A 23,176-nucleotide genomic window follows, 5' to 3' on the forward strand; every position below is an offset into this window, starting at 1 on the left:
CCTCTATGTCTTCCCTTTGGGCAACTTCTGTTTAATTGGCTCAGCGTCGCTCGTCTTGCCTGTCGTCAGTAGGTCTATCTCTGTCTGTCAGTGCAGATGAAAGGATACCAGCACCATGGTTTGTGATGCCTCTTTTTTTGGGGGGGGGGGTTTAGACAGTAAACATTATCGCATGTTCTCTACCATGAGTGTTACTGTCAAATATTGCACCATGAAGCCCACTTTACTTTATTTTACATGACCAGCAGGAGACTGTCTGCAGAAAAACATCTTATTTTTGCACCAGAGATGACTCAGACATTCAGTGGAACACGATTTTTTTTTTTGCTTTTCTTTTCACAATACTTGGAGCTGTCATGTTTTCTTCTGGAAAATCAGTTTTGTCTATTAAGGTAGAAGAAATAGTGCTTGTTTGTGCTGTTTATAGAGCTTCTTTCCTCCCTACCTCACCCTTCCCAAGCTTTATTCCTCCCTGGGCTCCCTCTGTCTCTGTCCTGTGTGTTAATGTAGTGAAGTGGCGCATCGGTCAATGAGCTTGTATTAACACCTGACTCCCAGCCCTGGCTTCTGTTTGTTCCTCTACGTGGGGTCCCCTGGGCCCTCCCCCAGGCCGAGGCAACATATCCCTCGATCGATAACAACGTCCTAGAAGGCAGATGGAGGAGGGGAAGGAGGGGAGAGTCTTTTACATGCTTGCGTAATTTTTTTTTTTCTTGCTATGCACCTTCCTCTTCATCCCCGTTTTCTCAGATATCAGTGGTGTCAGCAAACAGGCCGGCAGTCGATAAGTCGGGCTCTTTATTGGAGCTTTTTTGTCATTCTCTTTGGGCTTTTTCAACAGGGAATCTTCTATGGATCTTTCAGATTTTTTTCGGTTTGCCATTATTCTCTTCATGCTGGCACTGGAGTCAATCCTCCCGTGCATTAGCCGCCTCTACGTTCTCCGTTTCGATCTTGCACTCAGTCTTACACTCATGGCCTAATGTTGGATAGTGCTAGAGTGCATTTAGGAATTATCTGTGGTTTATCTGCCGTGGATCTGCTTCAGACCCAATATTCTCTGCCACTGTGTTTGTATTGACTCCTCCACATCTCTTTTCTCTCTCTCTCTCTCTCTCTCTCTCTCTCTTTTTTTTGCTCTCTAGGCTCTGGCCATGGCCGAGGTGAACGGTCCAGGCCCCCAGCTGGCCGAGCCTCAGATCGCCATGTTCTGCGGCCGTCAGCTCCTGCACATGAACATACAGACCGGCCAGTGGGAGCCGGATCCTCAGGGCCGCCAGGGCTGCTTCAAAGAGCCCGGTGAAATCCTGTCCTACTGTCAGGAGGTAGGGAAGGGAACTGCGCAACCTGAACAGCTCCAGTGAAGCAATTCTACTCCAACAGCAGTGTTTTTAAAATCACACTCTTGCAAGAATGTTGCATGAAGCTACAGGGAAATCAAGCAACAAAGTCATGTTCCTTTTCCTGTAGTTTGATTTGTCTAACACCTGCCCTATCAGATCTATATATTTAAGTATATATAGTGGAGCGATGGTGGTCTGTTGGAATATTACAATATTCCATTCGTGCCACCATCTACCTTTCCTCCTCTTGTTGCCTGTTACAGTATGTGTGCTCTTTAACTCTTATCAGTGATGCACATACTTTCCACCCTCCTCTTTCACAAATATTAGTTTAAAACAGAGCAGAAAAGGCAGCCAAGCGCCATCTGGAGGCCAAAATAGACACAGACGGCAGCAGCCATGAGCTTGAATGGCCTGTAATACGATTAGCTGATTTTATGCAAAACCTTTCCTTTTGTCTTTGTGAAAAAACATTATAGTGTGTATTCAGACTCTCTATCATTTCTTGTTATGAATTTGCACAGTTTAAATTCTAACAACCAAATGTAGGTTCATTGAAATGATAACTTCAGTGGCCTCAAGTAGTTAGAAAATACACTGCATGACTTTCTCCCTTGTTTGTCTCCTCCTGACTGACTGTGCTCTCCGTCTTCTTCTTCTTCCCTGACTTTTCTACATGTATTTGACCCCAAACCTCCTCCCGAAACCGATTCCTCCCCCATCCTCTGCTCCTCCTGTCGTCAATCCCTGTATCTGTTCTCTGTGTCTCTGTCCTGCATGTCCCTGTGCATCTAGATGTACCCAGCGCTTCCAATCTCCCATATAGAGGAGTCAAAAAGACCCGTCACCATCCCCGCCTGGTGTAAGAAAGGCTGGGGCCACTGCCAGACACACCCCTTCATAGTCCTGCCCTACCGCTGTCTGGGTAAGAATTTACATTTACATTTACAGTATTGGCTTTGTATTCCCTCAGCTTGTTGTTTAGAGAAGATATAAGAACGGGAAAAAAAGACGTCACAAAATATTTCTAGAATGACTGCGTGTTTCAGATTCCGGACTGTGTCAAAGCAGAAATCACATGATTGTGTTCATGCATATGCAGCTAACACACAAGCTAACAAGATAAGCACTGTTTTAGATATTTCACTGCCACATTGATTTTATTTTAGGCTTTCAAGGATCAAATTTCCCTCTCCGTCTCACCCAGTGCCACAGATTTTTAAACCTCCCAACCCCAAAACCTGCTGGCAGGTTGGAAAGGCAGCTTATTTTGAAAAACATGCCAAAGTTAGAGCATTTATCAGAGGTAGAAGCTGTAAAAACAAGAAGAATCGCCAGAGAAAATTCAGGAAGTTTGCAAAAGTTAAATAGTTTGAACCAGATGCTGTAAAAAGAAAAAATCATTTGCTTTTCAGCGCGACTTAGAAGCATGAATGACTCAGCTACAACCAACAGGTAAAAATTATGTGCTTTTCAGCCTAACCATGAAGCTATTAGCGACTCAGCTGTCATTAGCAGTCACATGACAAAAATTCAGCAAGTCTTTGGCTGATCTAGGCTGAACTGCAGGCTGTGTTTAGACAGAGCAGTGAGTAGTAAATTATCTATAGTATGACGAGCCAGCAATAGTTCCCTATATGGATTACACCTGTGGGCACGTGGAAAAATGTTGCACATATTGATTTCACGCCTTGTCAATTTTTCTTAAATAATTAATCCAAAAAAGCCACCTTTTTTTGATTTCTATCACTGTGTCAAGACGGCACAAAACACATTTTTGAGTTCTCCCTTCCTCTAGCCATGATTGTGCTGTTTCCATAAAGGTGCATGTGACAGGAGCAAAAAAAAAAGTTCAAAGGGTTAAAGGCATTACTATTACAACTGTAGATAAGTAGTAATATTAAAAAAAAAAAGATATAGGCAGTGGAATACACACAAGGCGTCATCTACAGTTAACAATATTGCATGGGTCATGCATGTTAAATGCCACTAGGGGGCCAGATACACCGATGATGAATGAGAGAATGAATGAGTGAGTAATGAGCAGTGAGTCACTCTTGGTTCAAGAGACTCTTTGCTGCTTCTGCACAGCTCTGTAGAACTGACTGGGGCTCATTTCACTTCTACCGTAGTGCTTATTGTATGGGTGAACACGCTCCCTTTAAGCGTGAGCGTTAAAAAACAGCCCGTAATAATACCGCTGTATGAAAAACAGAATTTAAAGGAATAAAAAACTGCATGTAGAATTGAAGTTTGAGCATTTAGGATTACCATGACCTGGGTGATTGAGAATCGACAGACAAATAAAAACTGTTCACTTCTGTGCACTTCAGCACATAATACAAAGCACTCATCTGCATTTCTGATTTCTGCACTAAATATTTTCCCGACATTTTAAGCAAAGTACTACCTTATGTCCTTGACTTGCTCATGTAGCTACAGTTTGTCTGTTCAAAGTGCTCACACATTACACATTTATGCTCTCTGTCAGACCTCATTTATGTGCCTTATTCTTATCTAACTATTGCAGTTCACTTTCAGATTCCTGCTTCATGTATTCTAAATATCTTGGGTTCACTTGTACACTCTTCCATTTAGTCCTCGCTAAAGCATGTTTGATTTTTCATGTTCCAAAGCACAAATGAGTTCTACAGTGCTTCAACCACAAGTATAACTCTTTACATGCTCCCGCTGCTTTGAAAATCTCACGCACTGGCTTCACCTTTTCTTCGATTTTCCTGCAGAAGGCGAGTACGTGAGCGAGGCCCTGCTAGTGCCCGACCGATGCCGTTTCCTCCACCAGGAGCAGATGGATGCTTGCAAGAGTTACGTGTACTGGCACAACATCGCTAAGGAGGTGAGCAGAGAAGTTGCAGCGCCACGTTTCAGAGACAGGTTTAAACATTTTACAGTAAAAGCCAGTAAATTAAGAGAAGAAAGGTTTTCAGATGTGTTAAAGGAGGTTTTTGTGAGACCTTCCACTGGTATGTTTTGTAAATGTTCACCTAGTGAAGATCTAAAACCTCTAATGCATCTACCCCGAACAGCAATAGAAGACCAGACTAGTGGTGTGTTGTGTAGATTGTGTTACTTTGTCAGTAAATAGAGATGTTTATTGTAGAGCAGAAAGGTGAAAGTTGAAGCAGTCACACTGTTTTGTATCACATCCTATCAAGTTTTTGTTTGAAAAATCGGTCTTTTTCATATTGTATTATATTTAGATAATTATATTTAGCAATTTTTATGCAGTTTTATTTTAGGTTTTGTTTTTAACTATAGTACAGTTACATTAAACACTAAAAAAAAGCAGAAATAACAGGATTTTCAGATTTCCTACGGTAGGTGAACTACTCGTCTGTGACCTTCTGTTTCATTGCAAAGGTTAACCAAACCATTTGAAAATTTGCCTAAAATAATGTGTTTGCATCAAACATATTCTGTCAAAACTAAAAAATTCTGTGCTCCTCTGCGCAACTGTGAAGCCATTAGAGACTCAGCTGTAACCAATAGTCACATGACAAAAATCAAAAAACCTTTGACTGAACAAAGCCACGCTACCGACTATGCTGCTTATACGGAGCAGATAAGAGACAAGTATGGAAACAAAATAAAAATATAAGTAATAAAATAGCTATAGGACTTAGAAAAATGTTAAAAAAAAATTTTTTTTTTAAATCTACATTCCTCAGCGCAGCTCTAAAACTATTCATGACTCATCTGCTTCAGACAGTCACATAAAAAAAAATATCCAGGGAATAATAATATTTGACTGAATTGGAATGAACTGCAGGCTGTGTTCAGAGAGATCCTGCATCACAATATTTAACAACCATGTCCTAAATGTGATTCCTTCCATTGATTATTCTTTTTTCTGCATCAGGAATGCACTGCAGACAATCTGGAGCTCCACAGCTACGGGATGCTGCTGCCATGCGGGGACCATTTCCGGGGCGTTGAGTACGTTTGCTGCCCGAGCCGAGGCAGCTCCAGCGGGAAAGGCGAGACAGAGGAGCAAGACATCCCTGCTGGTTCCCAGACACTCACATCCCAGACCAGTGGAAAGCTCAACTCTTTGTAAGATGATTCAGCTTGACCACACAGAGATGCCGTAGGAGTTTCAAATATTAATAGTCATGAGAACACCCACTTTTTTTTCCACAGCACCAAAGTGACGGCTCCCACTCCGAGCCCCTCTCCTGACACAGATGTGGACGAGGCCGATATGGAAGAGGAGGATGACGAAGTGCTGGAGGAAGAGGAGGAAGAAGAGGAGGAGGAAGTGGATGAGGAGGAGGCAGAGGAAGAGGAGGATGAGGAGGCAATCGCTGTGAAAGATCCCGAGGAGTATGAATATCCTATTGACTCGGGTCCCTACCAGACGTCGGACTATTTGGACTCGTTCTACTACGAGAAAAGCCACAAACCCACCACATCTGCACCTCTGATGAAGGGAGACAGCTGTGAGTCTTCCTCATTTCTTCTTTCTTTTGCTTATAAAAAGTCCTGACCTGCAGTGACTGTTTAGTATCTCGGTTAGCAACACAAAAATGGCAACTACTACTGTTGTCTGTTAGTTACTGTTTTTCCAGTACATATGTCCACAACCACACGTGCACCTCATGCAGCCTATACATGCCACAGACGTGCACACAAGTGCCTGCTTCTAAATACAGCTTTATTTACTTGAGCTTCCCATCAGTCTGTACTAACCACTGACCTCACACAATGTACACTTATGTGTATGTCAGGTCGATCTGGTGCGCCTTCACACCCACTTCATGGTCTTGTAGCAGAGTTCATGCTCGTGTGCGCAGTAAATGGAGCAGTCGACCACTTGACACATGAACTCGAATATGAGCGTAATCAGGAGGAAAAATCATAACGGCGCTCGCTGTCTGTGTGGGAAACAGAGTGAGCAATGGAAGGAACGGCCGTTGGTTTTAGGTTGAGAATGTCGTGGTGTTGTCATTTTTGCTGCAAGTACAAGTAGAAGCCCTCATGCAATGCTTACAGTGCAGCTAGGACAATATAAAAATGTAAACCACAGCAAGAAAATACTGCTGCATATTTCCCTGTAACTTTTAACATATACATTATAGCATTGTGTTAGATAATATAATTTATTTAGTGTTAAAGAAGTCAAATTTAAGCTACTTTCAGACACGCATTCCGGGATATGTCTGCATCGTGTCTGAATGAGTCTTTCAGAGATTTAGCGTAAAGGTTCAACATGGCCCTAGTTTTAAGGGATGTACCTTCAGTTGCATGAAGTGATTTGGTGATTTGGTCCATTTTTTTAGTCCGAAATGGTCCAAAAGCGTCACATGAAGCACAATCGACGCAGGTTGTAAGCCAAAATCACAAGACATCTTCCTGTGTCTCTTTGCTCTGCAGTTTCACATCTATTACAACCTGAAATGCCCATAAAAAACTGTAAGGAAGACAGTATCTATAGGAAATCAGATTAATGAGGGTCATCACTAATGAATGTAATCTGGTTTGGACAAACATTAACAGGAGCTGAACTTTATTTGGTTGCTTCCGGCTGTTTGTAGGAGTCTTTCCTCTGAGTTTATTGAATAGCAGCAGGATCCACTTGGAACAATGGCAGTAACTTCAATAATTACTTATAATTATAAATTATCCTTGGTATGGAGACAGGATGGATCTATGGTCACACTGTATGCTTTTCTTTACCTCAGCAGATGAGCAGTTGAGTCACAGTTTATCAGCACCAGTTGACTCATTTGCTGAGTCCTGAATTCATAACAGCTTGCTCTGTGTTATTATTTTACTATTGGCAAAGAAGTAGTTAGATTATTATGATACATGGAAAAAAATGTCAGTGTTTAGAAATTCGTGAATAAAGTAGGCTTTCAGGTAACTGGACAGTGTGATGAGCTGCTGTTTGCTTATTTGTACATTATTATGCATCATGCACCACCTGATGTACTGCCGTCTTCCGTGAATGAAAAATATTGCACGCTTTCACTTTAACAAACTGATGGAGCCAGCAATGGTATTTTTTATTTATATTGCATGTCTAAAAATGACTGAACTCATCCAATCTATGCGAGGTCTTACCAGCATAGTGTCGTATATACAGTATGGGCCTCCAAGCAGAGTTCAAAGTTGTGCTGAGCAAGTCTCCAAGAAAATAAATGTGCATTTCTTCATGTCAACACTGTGATGAGTTAGACTTACCTAATCCTCAAACATTCAGTGTTGTCCTATTTGTCTATGTTGTGGTAAAAGCTGTTTTTAATCATGCTGAAAGCAAGCTGTCTGCCTCTTACCTGTTAGAGTTAATGATTTCAGTGCTTATCAATTTCTTGTTAAGTTTTTTTTCAATTTAAATTATTATCTGAATCTGTAGGAAACACAGCATGGCATATATTTACCTGACATTGTGGCAGGTTCTAAAAAAAAAATCAATCTCTTCCATCCACATTGTCTTCAGCATGTTGTTTTTCATTGTTGAAATTTTCACTGCTTCTCTCCTCTCCTTGTGTTAAACTGCTTTTCCCTCTCATTTGCTCCATTCTTTAATGCAAATCCTTTCACATTTTGACCCCGACTGTCTCTTTAATGGCAGGATAATTGCTCTCTGCCTCTCGCAGCCTTGTGTGACAGTAACAGCCTGTTCCTTGTCTTCCCCGTCCAGTGACGACACCTCGGCCCACAGATGGCGTCGATGTTTATTTCGAGAAGCCTGCCGACGACACCGAGCATGCCAACTTCCTGCGAGCCAAAACAGACCTGGAGGAGCGCAGGATGAAGCGTATCAATGAGGTGAATTTCACAGGGCTAAGAACAGTAATAGCGCGCTGCCTGGCAGGTCAGACTCCTGACAGGTGACTCATTAATCTCGGAGGAGACTCGCTCTCCTTCGCTAATCTAATTGTCAGAATGACACGGGAATTGGCCTGAACATGTTTCACCTGCATTCAAAGGAGGAGATAAAGACAGACATGTCTTATTTGCCCCCGAAAAGGTGTCAAACTGGGGCTCAAATTCCTATAATGGGATGCAGAATCACCTTTTAATTCCTAAAGACTAAATTCTGAAATAGTAATCATGTATTGCCCAGCATAAAATCTTTGAAATACCAAACATTTGGTGGTGCCTGTTGCTCAAATATGAAAATCTGCTGCTTTTTTTTGGCTCTAGATGATGGTAAACTGAATATTATTATTATTATTGACTATTGGGCATACAAAACAAGATATTGGAGTCCATTGCTTCGGAATTCATAGCTGGCTTTTTAATTATTTTCTAGTTTCTGATGTTTTCTAGGCAAAATATTACCCAGAGCCCTATTTCTGACTATATTTGGGTCTCTGTGGGGGCCTATCTTTGCTAAAAGTCTCACGAAAGCTGCTCTACAGCTTCAAGATTGTCTCTTTGATTAGGTTTTCAGTGGTGGTGGCACACACCACCAATATGCCGGGTGTTTTTTTTTTTCATCATTGCAGTCACACCATCGTGTTCAGTTGTTTTGATTGGTATCGTGTCCTTTCAGTGCAGTTATGTGTTTAATATTTTTCCGAAGCCATCTTTTAAATGCGAAAAACAAGACAACTCAGTAAGTCAGTTTGTCTACAAGGTTTTTTCAAAATCTTGCCACCACACAGCACTGATCTAATCACTGAAGTAACTAAAAAAATGTCAACAGATAGTCAGCCTAATAATGAAAACAGAGCGTGCATTTTTATGTATGGCAGGAATGTCAGTGTTTCCTAAGCCATTAATTAAATGAAATAAAAGTATTTATTGAAAATATGGACATTAAAAACCATAACCGTGTAATTTGGGATTGGCCTGTATCTTTGTGGTGTTGCTGGGACTTTACAGAGCATCATGTAGCCCTGAACCCCCATGAACCTCCATTTTTTTCACACAGTTAGTTAAAACTTTTGTTTTATCAAAGTTGCTAAAAGGTACTTAAAGTAACATATTAGAAGAAAATGAGAATGTTGGATAGATTTAATCTGAACCATCTGACCGAAAATTCACAAATGAGGTTAATTGAATTAGTTTTTTTGTTTACAAAAATAGCAATAAGAAAATTTAGTCATTGTGATTCAGGACAATCCACATTTCCACACAAATTTTCTGCAAATATTTGTTGAAATTGTCCATCATTAACAGGTTTTCCCTCTTCACAAATCCCAATTCAACCCATGGATTCCACTGTATATCCCCAATAAATAACTTCATTTTTAATGTACAAATTTAAAGCATGTTTTTGCAATAATAAACGGATTTTGTGCCTTTTCATCCGTCAGATCATGAAGGAATGGGCCGAGGCAGACAACCAGTCAAAAAATCTGCCAAAGTCAGAGCGGCAGGCCCTGAATGAGGTAGGCAGACATTTGTCGACCTGATTTGCTGACCCTTTAGTCCAAACTCAATGAGCATTTTCTTGACTCATCCTCGTATCATCTCCCTCATCCTTTCCCTGCCAGCACTTCCAGTCTGTGCTGCAGACGCTGGAGGAGCAGGTCGCTGGAGAAAGGCAGCGGCTGGTGGAGACTCACCTAGAAAGAGTCGAAGCCATTCTGAACAACAACCGCCGCCTGGCCCTGGAGAACTACCTGGCTGCTGTACAAGCCGATCCCCCTCAGGTGAGTGAATCCTGAAGCGCAGAAGAGAGGAAAATGTAAGTCGAACCTGGTTTTCGTAGAAGATGTCTGCCTAACCTTCTTGTCTTGCAGCCTGAACGTGTGCTGCAGGCCCTGAAGCGCTACATGGCTGCTGAGCAGAAGGACCGCAGACACACACTGAGACACTACCAGCATATCGTGGCTGTCGACCCGCAGAAGGCCGAGCAGATGAAATTCCAGGTGCGCGTCGGAAAAATGTGCGAGATATTTGCTTTGGAAATGCTTTTCACGCACTTTAAAGGGCGTGAGGCTCCGTTCTGCTGAAACATACAGAATGTTGTGTACTAAAAAGTTAGCACAGATAAGTTAATAATTACAGAGCTGATAGATGTGAAGCAGCCACTAATCTTCTTTTCATTAAAATAAGATCAAAGCCGGCCTTTGCTGACTTCAAAAGGCAGATTTCTACACATGGAAATCTATCTGAACCTAATTTTTCATCGAAGGAGCCAGTTGACTGTTTCGTTTTTCACAGCTAAGACTTACTGTCTGAGCTCTTTTGCTGCTTTTCTTGGCAAAAAAAATCCCGAGCAGAATGGATTTTTATATCTTGCAGGTGTACACACATCTTCACGTGATCGAGGAGAGGATGAACCAGAGTCTCGCGCTGCTCTACAAAGATCCCACACTGGCCGAGGAGCTGCACAATGATATTCGTAAGCTGAACTACTGTTACCAATCACTGCTTTACTGAATATGCAATGGTTGTCCATGTTGTCAGACTGATGATTTTTGATGTATCGTCTACAGAGGAGCTGGTCAAGGCAGAACGAGGAGACATCAGCGAGCTCATGACCACCTCCTTCTCTGAGACTCGCACCACTGAGGAGCTTCTTCCGGCTGAGAGCGAAGAGGAGAAGGATGATGAAGAGGAAGAGGAGAGGGCCTTCCAGAACAGGCCTTATCCTCCCCGCATTGGTACGTATCTACCTCTTACTCATGTACACGCCCACATTTTTCATATCCTCACGTTTGTCCTAATTATATAAGTGACTTGTAAAACCTTCTTCTCATTTGTTACTCTTGTTAATGATGCTGTTTTCTTTCATTTTCCCTACAGAACTGCAGTCTAATAAGAAAGGTAAGCCAGTATTCAGTAGCATTAACCCTGTTTTTAAAAATTACATTTATCAGAGAATGAAATTGTAAAAAAAGGAAGAAGGGTTGGAAACATAACCACATCTAAGCTTTAACTTATGATAATTCATCAAAATCATTTTATTTTATTTCCTTTATTTAAAAAAATGTCAAAAATAAATCATTTGGTCCAACCAGATTCAGTAGAAAACTAAAAATTCTGCACTCCTCTGTGCAACTGTGTAGCTATTAATGATTCGTCTGCCACTAACAGTCACATAAACAAAATTCAGGGACTTTTTGGCTGAAATGGGATGAACTTCAGGCTGTGTTTAGACAGATCAGATAGAAACTAATTACAAACTTAAATATTTACTATCTGTAAATATAAAAAGCATATAGAGACAACTTTTCAGTATTTGTAACACCTACAAAAATATTAAGCTTTTTTTTTCAGCGATTATATATTTTTGTAACAATTTAAAAATATTCAACTTGTATTTTTTTTCTTTTTAATGATTTATGACATTATAGCTGCACAAAAAATATTTTAGACTACTCTGTACTTGTAGCCATAGTTGCGCTGTTTCCATAGAGGTGTGGGACTTTATTTTGCAGTGAAAAATGAAAACTCAGTGAGTTAAAAAGTCATTGGGGCAAATAGAACGTGCAGAAACTGCTTGGGGTTCAGAGAGTTACTGCATAGAATTTTACTGTTCACAACAATGACAGTGTTTCATATGTCTTACTTTTTCTCATGTCTAATTTGATATCGCTTTTTTTGTCTCCATTTTTATATAGCAGAGGATGAATATGATTACACCACATCTGAGAGAGGCCCTACTTATGAATATGAGGAAAAGGTAAGATGAGGATCCTTTTATCCATTTTTAAAGGCTGGTGATATTACAGCTAGATTCCAGTTCAGCTCAGCTGGCAGTGTTTAGACACAAAATATGTCCTGTGCATGTTTTCAATGTTGGTCTCTGTATTTTCCCTATCCTCAGATCAACACCTCTGCAGAGCTGAAGCAGGTAGTCAAGCCTAATGAGATTGCAAGAGATGAGCTGGTAAGCATCATAATGTTGGCATGAATTCCAATTAAAATGATCCATTTCATTTCAGTCCTCTTTAATGTGACATATTTCCTTCTTTCATAGCAACCTGATGCCTTGGAGACGTTTAACCGTGGCGCCATGGTGGGGCTGCTGGTGGTCGCCGTGGCCATCGCCATGGTGATGGTAATCAGCCTGCTGCTGGTGCGTAGGAAGCCGTACGGCACCATCAGCCACGGCATCGTAGAGGTACGACCCCAGCTGGAACATTCATATCAGTCAAGTAGAGTTTTCAAAGGCCACACCTGTGGTTTTACATTATATAGTTTAACTTAAAATTAGTGTGTATGTTTAATACACCCACAGTGACCTCATTTTAGATTCTTTGGTATTGTCATTGGCTTCCACTGCCTATTTATAGCTTTAAAATGCATCGCAGTGAGATAACTTAAACAATAAAATACAACAAAAGACACTTTATGGTGCAATGAATGTATGCAGATTTATTTTGTAGAGTAAACTACAAATGGAAACCAATAGAAACCTCAAGTGAATTGAGATAGCTCGATGTATTTTTACCAAAAATATTCTGTATATTAAGTTTCTGTCTTGAAAACATGTAAACCGCTGGTGTGATCCTTTAAAGTAACCTTGTTAGCCTCCAGTAGTTTCGTGTAACTGCTAACTGGCAGATATGAGAGTGAGTCTCTTCCCCAGAAGGCATAAACCGCAAAATGCCTCTTCTCAGAAGATCTAACACATTTGCAATGTTATTTCTGCAACAGTCTTAACCCTCTGAACCCCAAAAAACTGGCAATTCGAAGGAATTTTATCTTTACAAAAAACAAGCCGAAATTACTGCATTTATCAGATCCAGAAAGTGTATCAAACTCAAGAATCAACACATTTTCAATTTTCTGATGGTTCTTAAATTGTGTAAATGAACCAAATTTCAGCTTGAACTTGTGATATTTCATCAAACTCAAATGGTTCTGTTTGTGTCTAAGCCATTAGCTTTAAAAGCATCATTTTTTATTATTTTTTAAAAAATTTAGAAGTAGTTACTCCATTTCATATTGTAGAAAGAGAGTATAGATAATAGATTATCATCTTTCCAACAGTCTGTGAAGTGCTTATCTGGGACATTCTGTACTATTAGAAAACTTAACAAAACCAATTAAAAATTTGCCAAAAAGAAAGTGTCTGCAGTAAATGTATTCTGTAAAAACTAAAAAGTTATGCACTCTTCTGTGCAACAGTAGAGCCATTAGTGACTCAGCTGCAACCAGCAGCCACATAATAAAAATTCTGAGACTATATGGCTGAACTGCAGGCTGTGTTTAAACGGGGTAGACAGGAGGCAAGAATGAAAACAAATAAAAACTACTAAATATCTATGGTATGTAGAGTCACTTTTTTAACATTATTGCTAACTCCTGTGGTCGCTTGGAAAACCACTGTACATGTTGGTTTCATTTTTTTGTTAAATATATAATCAATGAAATTGTATATTTTTTCAAGGATTTCAGTATTTCATTTCAGTGATGTAGGGCATCATAACGCCCAAAAGACATTTAGTTCTCTCTACTTGTAGCCATGTTTGTGCTGTTTCCATAGAGTTGCAGTGAAAATGAGCCCATAGTGAGAAAGAAACACCCAGAAACTACTTGGGGTTTAGAGGGTTAAGCTGCCACCGGCACTAAAGAGTTTCAAAACTTTACTCATTTCCGTTTACTGATTGTCACCTGGTAAACTTGTTAAGAAAGCGCACACCACCATGTTAAGCCATCCCGAGTTGACAAAGTGTACATCAGCTCTGACTTGGAGGTCTTCCTAACCCAGAAGTTGTGATAAATCCACCTTAAAACCGAGATACATTGCAGACACCATCCTGCTTTCCCAGTACTCATATTTTTCATGTTTAGTAAAGGATTTATTCCCCTCTCAGTGGATGGTGTGGTCCTTAGCGTTGGTCTCTAGCGTGTAATAATTCCAGCTCTCGTTTGCTTCGCAGCAGGTCGACCCCATGTTGACACCAGAAGAACGACAGCTCAACAAAATGCAGAACCACGGCTACGAAAACCCCACCTACAAATTCTTTGAACAGATCAACTGAAGTCCCGGGGGCTGCCAACAAGTCATGCCTGTTTTATCCCCTTCCCTCCCCTTCCCTCCCCTGCTCTCCCTTCCAGCGGTGTCCCAGCTACGCTCCCTCTGACGGATTTCCGATGTGTTGCAAATCTAAAGTCACTGAATAAGTACGGGGTACATCCCAAGCCCATTGTAAATGACCGACAACAACCGATCATCATTACCAGAATGTGAATAATGAGCTACGAACCCCACCATCACCTACTGTAAACTAATACTCCTTTGAGTCTGAGGGTAGTTCTTTGCATTAGCAGTGCCACAGCATTTCATAATCCTGAGAAACGTTCACCTCATCCCAGCGGCATGACTTGATCTCTTGCTCCTCACTAGAAAAAACTGAGTTTAAACGGTGCATAATGCTTTATAGTATTTATTTTTCAGTAGTAGTGTCTTTGTTCGAGTTGTACCACAGTTAGATATAATGTATCTGTGTAGATGAGTGTGAGTGACGACCTAGTTAAATCATGGTGTAATTCTCTATTTAAAAAGTGATAAAAGGGCAATTACCCAGCTGATTGTTACACTAAATTTACCTCCATGAGCTCCTGTCACATTGGAAAATACCTCTAATATTACATATAAGCATTAAGCAATGATGTGGAGGTGAATGTGTGAGACATTTAGAAAGGAATCCTTAAAAAAAAAAAAAAAAAAAATAACACACTAATCAATACAGAACTTTGTGCTGGTGGTACAAAAAATAACACCATGTTTTTGACTTCTGAGGATCTGCCCTCGATATTCTTAATTATTTGGCAAAAATATACCAAATGTTTCATTTAGCCAGTGAATGGGTTTGTTTTATTTGTTCTGCTACCTAAAGAACTGTAAAACAGAATAATCAAAAGTCCGTTCTTTTAAACCGAAAGCATGACAACTTGTTGTATGATGCTGCTGTAACTCTTTGTGTTGTTCCCGTCATTGCTCTTGTTTTTATTTTAATTTTTTTTTTTTGAAAAGTCTGAAATGTCACCGTTCAAAATGGACACTGTAAATAACGTATGAAATACATACTACTACTAGATGTAGACATTTCTATGATTAATTTGCATTGATGTAATGGAATAATACATTAAAAAAAATAGTACATTGTGCTGTTACGAGAAGGAGAAACATTTTCCTAACATGGCTGATTGAAAACGGACTGTTGTAAAAACCAGCACAAGACAACGACACAGCAACTACTTTCTGAATGTATTTAAGGTAGACGTTGAGATTCCATCTTCTTTTTTCAGTAATGCATCATCCCCCCCTCTAGTAAACCTTAGTAGAAGTAGTGAAGTCCCAACACACACCGACAGACTACATGCCTGATGCACTTCTCATCACTTTGTGTAGCAGCCGATTCATTTTTTTCACATTTCACAGGTGTGTTTTAGAGCAGAGGAGCTTAACGGTTATTTAAACTGCACAGAGCAGCCGAGTGTAAAAGAGGACACAGCTATAGTAATGTGAAGTGTCAGTGTGTGTAGTAATTCTTAAAATCAGACCACACTCTGGCTTGATAGTTTGACATCTTTGCTCTATAGATGTCATATTGAAGTTCATGGGAAGCGTTTTCACCGAATGACTCATTGTAGTTTGTCATATTTATGATCAACATAGTACCCTATATAGGTAAGTGAAAGAAGGGATTGCCCCTTTTTTCTTCTGGCTGATTGTTAACTGCTTAGTGTGTCGGTTTGATTTCTGTTTGGCCACTTAATTCTAGAAGACCATCTCAGTTAAGGAAGGTCGTGGGATGTTGCTTTTGGTTCATCAGTCTTTAACTATATGCTATAGTGCAGATAATCCATACCAAAATCAGGTTATTTTTTATTTATTTATGGCCCTTTTCTGTAAGAAAAAAACCTGCATTGAAGGAAAAACTAGATTACTGCATTATAACTTTTGAGTTTATTTATGTAAAGTTTGCTTTGGAGGAAGCTCTTGGGATTGTGAGTTTTGTTTAATTTGAGCATTAATCCTCTCGTTAGGCCGGGTTATTGCAGGTTGCGGTTGCGTTATGACAGGTTAAGAGAAGTCATAGCCCTTGTATAATTTGTACAGCTACGTTAGTGAATGAAAACATTGTATGTTCACAGTTTAAGTCAGTTGATCTTGTAATGATACTACTGAAACCATAGATGAGAATAAGCTTGCCTGTGTTTCCCAAACCACTGAAGGTTTCCTACCAGCATTTAGCAGACGTAGAATGGTGTATACTGTAGTTACTCAAATCACATTTGTACTTACGTCCTCTGTCAAAATTCTAGATTTCTTTGTTGGTCTGTCCCCCTTCCCCTGATGAAATATAAACGACGTTATTGAGATTTTAATTGCTGCATTATTGCCTTTTACAATGCTGTGTTTTGGATGTAATTATTCTGTATTTTTTATTTATATGTAATAATCAGTTGGATCAAGGGTCATGCTTTTCACATGTAATTTTAGATGCTTGTATGAGAAAACACTGACAAGTTTATAACGCTCAGAAATGTGAAATCTAGACAGATTTATGGCCTCTGCCTAATTGACAAGGAGTGGCACTAAGCACAAGTCGAACCAAATTCCTCCATTTGTGTACAGGTTGCTTAAATGTGAAGACACCGTCTGTCTGATTTCAATTTTACTGTGTAATTCTGGGGATGTTGATAGTATTATCGATAGAGCTGTTCTTCATTTTCATTCAGACCTTTAACCAAAGACATGCTCCATAAATAGTCAGACAGATGATTGAATTTGGCAAAAATGTTTTCTGTGTAACTGTATTGCAAGCAATCTGACAAATTAAAACTGGTCAAGCTAATTAATAGTGTAATAAAAATGAATGACCCATCATTTATTGTCTGTGCCTTCTTTTCTGCCTCACATCAGCCACACAATGAGGAAATTTAGCTCATGTCATTAAGGCAACATGTGGTACGATGAAAACTGACCACGGTGTAACTTCTGCTGTCAAAAGTATGATGTCAAAGCTGAGTCAATGGGGGAATCCTTCTGGTTTACTCACCCTGGAAAATTACATTTTTCTTCTGATGCACATCCTCAGTTGATTTCTATGTAAAAAGAAACCTAAAGTATCGAAAAAAATCTACTTTATTGAAAGCTCAGATGTTTCAAAGTACAAGATGTGCTTTGATGGCAATCGTGATGGTTGAGAGTAAAATTGTGTTTATTGAGGTGTCAAACATTGACGTAATGTGAGACGTTTGGTAGTAAAACCCTCTAAGAGATAAGAATCTTAACCAAGATTGTGATAAGGCTTTGTCTCCATTTTCATTATGGAGTTTCAGTGTTTCCTGAAGCCGCAGTACCATTTCTGCGAAATCAGAAATGTTGTACTGTTACTGTAATGTGCAAAGCAAGTGAAAATTTCACTTCATTGACCTGTATGAACTGAAAAAATCTTCAATCAGCATTAAGAGTGCATATTAAGTTTTGTATGTAACATGGCAGCAGTTTGCATTGAATGAAAAAACCCGGTTAAAGGTACCTGGATTTCTTCTTTTTTTTGGGATTTGGAAACAAAATGACCCAGATGAGTGAGAAAACCAACAGATAAACAGCACAACTAATTACAATTTCCAGCTCATTATCACAGTCAGTAGCTGATGACTATTTTTCCTGTGAACTTCATTTAGTGCCGATGAGTAATGTTGCACTGTAGCTGTGGTGTGCAAATGTTCATTTCCTTTCACATCGAAGCAAATGACTGCTCTACGCAAATCTTATTCCTCAACTTTATATCTGCTTCGATAAACAGCAGACCCTCAGTAAAAGCGGCTACAAAGTTGACACGGTTCCCAAGCAGCAATTCACCTGACAGTCAGCCAGCGTGGGCAGGCCTCACACTTCCTTCACCCACAAATTACAAAGAAGTGTCAAGCCCCAGCCCCTAGACCTGCTCAAGTTCCTCCAAACCACAACACTGACGGGTAGTCCTGCTCACCCAGATTACTGTGAAAAGGCTCTGTGGCTGTACAGTGACAGTTTGCCATTGATACCTCCAGCGCGCATCAGTCATCTTGGTAGTGGTTCTTCTGAAGTCGACAGCTCACATACTGCCACTGTGGTAATGTAAGACGACTCATATTAACCCAGACTTTAAACACATCGCAGTCTGAGTGGGCTTTCTTTCTTTTTTTTGTTTGTTTAGTTCGGTCACACTTTGATTCATTCAACAAAACAACAGTATGAAACCCTTTAGCAAGGGGAGATTAAAAACCTTGGTAGGTAGATCAAAGATCAAAGAAGATGCTGCTGTATTGAGATGGCTCGATTAAAAGTTAAATATGATTAGCACCGTGTGGGTGATGAAGGACATGTGGAAGATGCTTATACGGGCATTTCGTCTCGTATCCCCCACACAGTTAGACACCTCAGTGAGTCAGCACCGACGCTGCGTTGTAGGGTGTCTGATGGTGAGCGTTCAACTGACAGTGAGGGGATAGCAGGTGCTAAGGAGTGTGGGGCTGACATTCTTGATATTACTGGTAGGTGAAGCCCTGCGCATCAGCTCTGTCTGTCTCCTTCCCATATTGCACAAGATGACATTTAAGTGTTGGTATAATGCTAATTTCTCTGAGAAGAATCGATGAGATCAGACTGTCCAGTGGTTTGAGCAATACTTGACGATAAATGCTTGAAAAGGTATGTGCAGTAACCCCAAATGTCAGCATCTGCCTCAAATCATACACGTGCAGGCACCCACACAACACACAACCGGGTTATTCTATCATGCCTGGTCAGTTATAGTGTATTAGAAGCAGTGATCCACCAGAAATGGAACAATACTTAAAGGAAATCAATAAAGAAAAGAAGTTTCAGTTTTGCTGCTGTCCTGATGCATCAACATGTTACGCCTGTGATCACAGCTATTAAAAGGAAATTACCTTGTGATTAGCACAACATAAATGCCTCCATGACCATATAGGTGAGAAGGTTAGGGGACGCTTGAGTGTAAAGGCAGCATATCTGGAATAAAGTTAGATGTCCAACTCTATCTGCACCTCACAATTACATCACTTTCAGATGGGTTTGTATTTAACGGTGCATTTTCAATACTTTCTATATTCAGTTTCATTTTTCATGACAAATCAATCCTTGTAATCAAGGAGGATACCAGTGTTGCACACATTTCTGAACAGACGTTGTACCATTTTTCAGACTTATTTTTTCACCTGCTCTTTGCTGTAGGGGTTGTGTTGCTCTACCTTTCTCTTTAAAATACCCCAAAAGTGTTCTATTGGATTCAAGTCAGGTGACATACTTGGCCACGTCATGGTTTTCAAGTTTTTCTTCTTTTGAAACTCTTAGGTGATTTCGGCAGTGTGCTTTGGACGGTTATCACATCGGAATATCCCTTTTGTGCCAGACTTGTAGAGACTGGGTGTCATTTTGTCAGTTAGTGTTGAGGTTTATCCATTCATTTAAATGTCACCTCCCCAACACCTTTTGCAGTCATGCAGCTCCATGTCATCACCCTCCCACCTCTGTGCTTCACTGTCAGGAGTATCCATTAACTGTGGTGGTCCTGGCCTGGTTCACACTGAACATACTGGAACCCATCTGAGCCCAACAAGTTTATTTTTTCTCTCATCTGACCAAACAATGTGCTTCTAGTATTTGTCAGGCTTCTTTATGTGTCCTTTAGCAAAGTTTCGTCCGACACTATCCAGACAGTGATGCTATGAACTGTCCTTGACTGAGCTGTCACAGAACCTCTGACTTCTCTAATAACCGCTGTGCCAAGTCTAAAGCACTGGCCTGTTTTTCTGAGATAGATTGTGAAAGTAGCATGAAAGCAAAACACTGTCTGTGGTTTCATTAGGGTACAACCACTGTGGTTCTGATAAGTGGTAACATGGCATATTTGTCTTGATTACTGTTGCATCAGCTAGTCACCAGCTTTCCTGAATGCTTTTCCATCATTGTGAAGCCTCAGTATTGGAATTTTCAGGTCCTCTGGCAATTCTTTTCCATGTGGAGCCATGATGCAGACATTCAGATAGATACAGCTCATAGGTCCAACACTGAGTCCTGGTGTTCACAGCTCATTTCATAACCATGCTCGCACATTTAGGCAAAATAGAAATCACAGGTGTACTCAGTTTGGGGTCTGAATTTCGAATATAGACTCTCTAAAGTATTTGTTTTTGGTGGCTCATAAGAAGAATTACTTAGCAGAAAAAATGCAAGGATTGAGAGGTGATTTATTTTGAATTATTTGATATTTAAATGATTTTGCAGTTATGTATGCATGAGCTTTTCAGTCGGGAAGTATAGTGAAACTACTCTATCTTTAATTTATTTTATTTATTAAGCAAAGCAAGCACAATATTTGCAGGGAAAATGTTCTAGCACAAGATTTTATCAGTTCATTTTATGAAGTTATTTCCAGGTTAAAAAAAAAAGGACCCATCACAACTACAAGACAAGATATGATGATACGATAAGATGAGATGTAAAAAAAAACAAAAAAACAAAAGTAAATAGTAAAAATAGTAGCAGACATAACCTAATGTGATCAGGAAGAAAAACATATGAATCCTCTGAGTAATCAGGGCAAAAAGACACAAAAGAGTTCCAAACATTTAACTTTTATATATATATATATATATATATATATATATATATATATATATATATATATATATATATATATATATATATATATATATATATAAATATATATAAAAATAAAAGAAAAAAAGGATTTCTGGAGAAACATAGAATGCAAATGATTTAAATTTGACAAATGTATGTAGCTGCAGTGAGTGGATTATCAAAGCAAAGTTTATTTCTTTAAATCTGTGCAAAACACAAAATAGATACAGAGTGAAACATCCGTTTTGTCTGCACTCCCCCAGAGCACCTTCTTTGCTTTGTAAAAAAATCACAGATTTAAGGTTTCCTGTGGAGCGTTTGACCTCTAGTAGCGCTGTGGAGACGAGCTCCCTCTTTATGTTCTGCACACACTTGAGTACATGCAGCCATGTGCACATCATTGCACATTCCTGCTGGTGGTTTGACACTATTCCACTGATCAGCAGGTGGTGGCAACATGTACAAATATGCAGCAATGCACGAACAAAGGCAGACTAAAGAAGGCCGCACCTACTGAACATGAAGCCAGGATTTCAAATACTTAAAAATGCTTTTGCAAAGCAGCTTCTGAGGATGAGCCTTATCAGTATTAGATCACTTTTCACTGACGCAACATAATGCGTGTTCTGTAGACAAGGTCAGTTCAAATCCAGTGAATGGAGAATAGAATAGAGAGATGATTGCTTAAAAATAAAACCCTCAAACTTCATCAGATTCCCTTAAGTGGCATCGTTGTCTCTGTCTGTCTGTCTCTTTTAAATGTGATCAAATCTTCCTGCTTTCTCACAATTAGTTTTCACTGTTACTACAAGAAATGTGTTGTAAGAACCAATAGTTTACAAATCATGACCTCCAAAAACTGGAGTTTAATTTAAAAACAGTACCTTTGAGTAAATATGAAGATCCTTTTCGACATTCTTACTAATCAAAGTGTGTGCATCAGAACTGCTAAAACCTCAGCGCTATCTAAAATCTCTAATCATATTTCCAACTTACTTGAAGACTGTCTTTCTCATGCCTGTCTACATGGGTAAATGCAACAGGGACATTATGTGAATGTTATGTATTAGAGATATCATCTGCACATTTGGCTTTCACTTTTACAACTGTGCTGATAGCACTATATGCACTTTACCAAAATTTTAATTCGTTTTTCTGGCTGTAATTAAATATTCAAGACATCATTCATTGTTTTGTGAGGGTTGTGGTTTCAGTACAACAGCAAACACAGAAACTTGACCATGAACATCTTGACCATGAAGAGTAGCATTTTACCATCTATCACCTTCCTATCGTCCCTCTGCTGCTCCACAACTCATAGCAGATGTTACTTCAAAGGACTTAAGCCATGTGATATTACATTGGCTTACACGCTCTCCTATTAATCTGATTTTATTGCATCAGAAATGCTGCCATCTGCTCTCTAATTGTAATTTACCTGCTACCGTCCCAGCTGCAGAACAGAAACTGCAGAGAGCAACCAGCAGAAACAGGGTTGTCCTTGCATCTTACAGCTAAATGCAGCTGAAACAGGTGCTGTAGAGTGTATTTGATTAGCTGTGCACAGTTGTTGTTTCGATTTGTAATCAGCCTTTATTCTTTTGCGCACCTACGTCATATTCAGTTGAACTGAATGTTCTCTTTTCTCCTTCTTACTCAATGTGATGTATGGTGAGGCCTATTTCGGGCCAATTGTTGCTGATGAGTCTCACAACAAACTGCTCATCAGGGACTGTAGCCAACATGTGCAAATCCCGCATATGTGGAGCAACATTAAATTCAGAAGATGCGAAGTTGTTCCAAATCTGAGGACAAATGTAAATCCAATATTCTCTGTTATTTTAGCTCCATTTTGGCCTCCACCACATCCAAACGTTAAATTCTCCATTATGTTCACCAGCTCATTGCTAACTTTGTAAGTTGTATTGTATAAAAACAGATTGAAAAATTGTTGTATAAATCAAAAATTATACTGTATAACAAGAGTTCATAAAGAAGACGGCACACCCATGCTTTTTTAAATTTATTTTTGAACAAAGATTCAAATATCTCTGAGACGCTTTATTTCTTTATAGCATCTGACTTCAACCCATTTGCAGGGGGAGTCTATGAGGATAGTTTTGTGACATCAACTAATGAATCTTGACAGCAACGATGTGTGTAGGGTTAACAGTGAAGTTAATGATGTCTAGGAAAATACCAGCAAAAATCTGTTAAAAAAAAAAAAAGACTAAATTGCTTCTAAAAATCTGAAAATAATAAGGAGTTTTCTATATACAGGAGAAAAGAAATAAGA

At 39.5% G+C, this 23,176-nt stretch overlaps 1 protein-coding gene across 5 annotated transcripts in view; it reads left to right on the top strand.

Moving 5' to 3' along the window:
- aplp1 (amyloid beta (A4) precursor-like protein 1) overlaps positions 1 to 17,112 on the top strand; it is a 41,252-nt gene extending 24,140 nt beyond the window's left edge. The window contains exons 2-17 of one of the 5 annotated variants that reach the window (XM_035954195.2): positions 1,146 to 1,325; positions 2,139 to 2,268; positions 4,091 to 4,200; positions 5,224 to 5,417; positions 5,505 to 5,803; positions 8,008 to 8,135; positions 9,632 to 9,706; positions 9,812 to 9,970; positions 10,061 to 10,189; positions 10,566 to 10,665; positions 10,760 to 10,927; positions 11,070 to 11,090; positions 11,888 to 11,949; positions 12,094 to 12,156; positions 12,247 to 12,390; positions 14,156 to 17,112. In XM_035954195.2, coding sequence (XP_035810088.2) covers positions 1,146 to 1,325; positions 2,139 to 2,268; positions 4,091 to 4,200; positions 5,224 to 5,417; positions 5,505 to 5,803; positions 8,008 to 8,135; positions 9,632 to 9,706; positions 9,812 to 9,970; positions 10,061 to 10,189; positions 10,566 to 10,665; positions 10,760 to 10,927; positions 11,070 to 11,090; positions 11,888 to 11,949; positions 12,094 to 12,156; positions 12,247 to 12,390; positions 14,156 to 14,257 — 2,064 coding nt within the window. In that variant the 3' untranslated portion in view covers positions 14,258 to 17,112. Of the gene's footprint in view, positions 1 to 1,145; positions 1,326 to 2,138; positions 2,269 to 4,087; positions 4,201 to 5,223; positions 5,418 to 5,504; positions 5,804 to 8,007; positions 8,136 to 9,631; positions 9,707 to 9,811; positions 9,971 to 10,060; positions 10,190 to 10,565; positions 10,666 to 10,759; positions 10,928 to 11,069; positions 11,091 to 11,887; positions 11,950 to 12,093; positions 12,157 to 12,246; positions 12,391 to 14,155 lie in introns of all 5 variants that reach the window. The other 4 variants (XM_023283156.3, XM_023283154.3, XM_023283157.3 and 1 more) reach the window with 4 other exon arrangements.
- The last annotated feature ends 6,064 nt before the right edge of the window (positions 17,113 to 23,176 follow it).

The sequence above is a fragment of the Amphiprion ocellaris genome, chromosome 9, assembly GCF_022539595.1.
Source record: "Amphiprion ocellaris isolate individual 3 ecotype Okinawa chromosome 9, ASM2253959v1, whole genome shotgun sequence".
Classification (NCBI taxonomy): Eukaryota; Metazoa; Chordata; class Actinopteri; family Pomacentridae; genus Amphiprion; species Amphiprion ocellaris.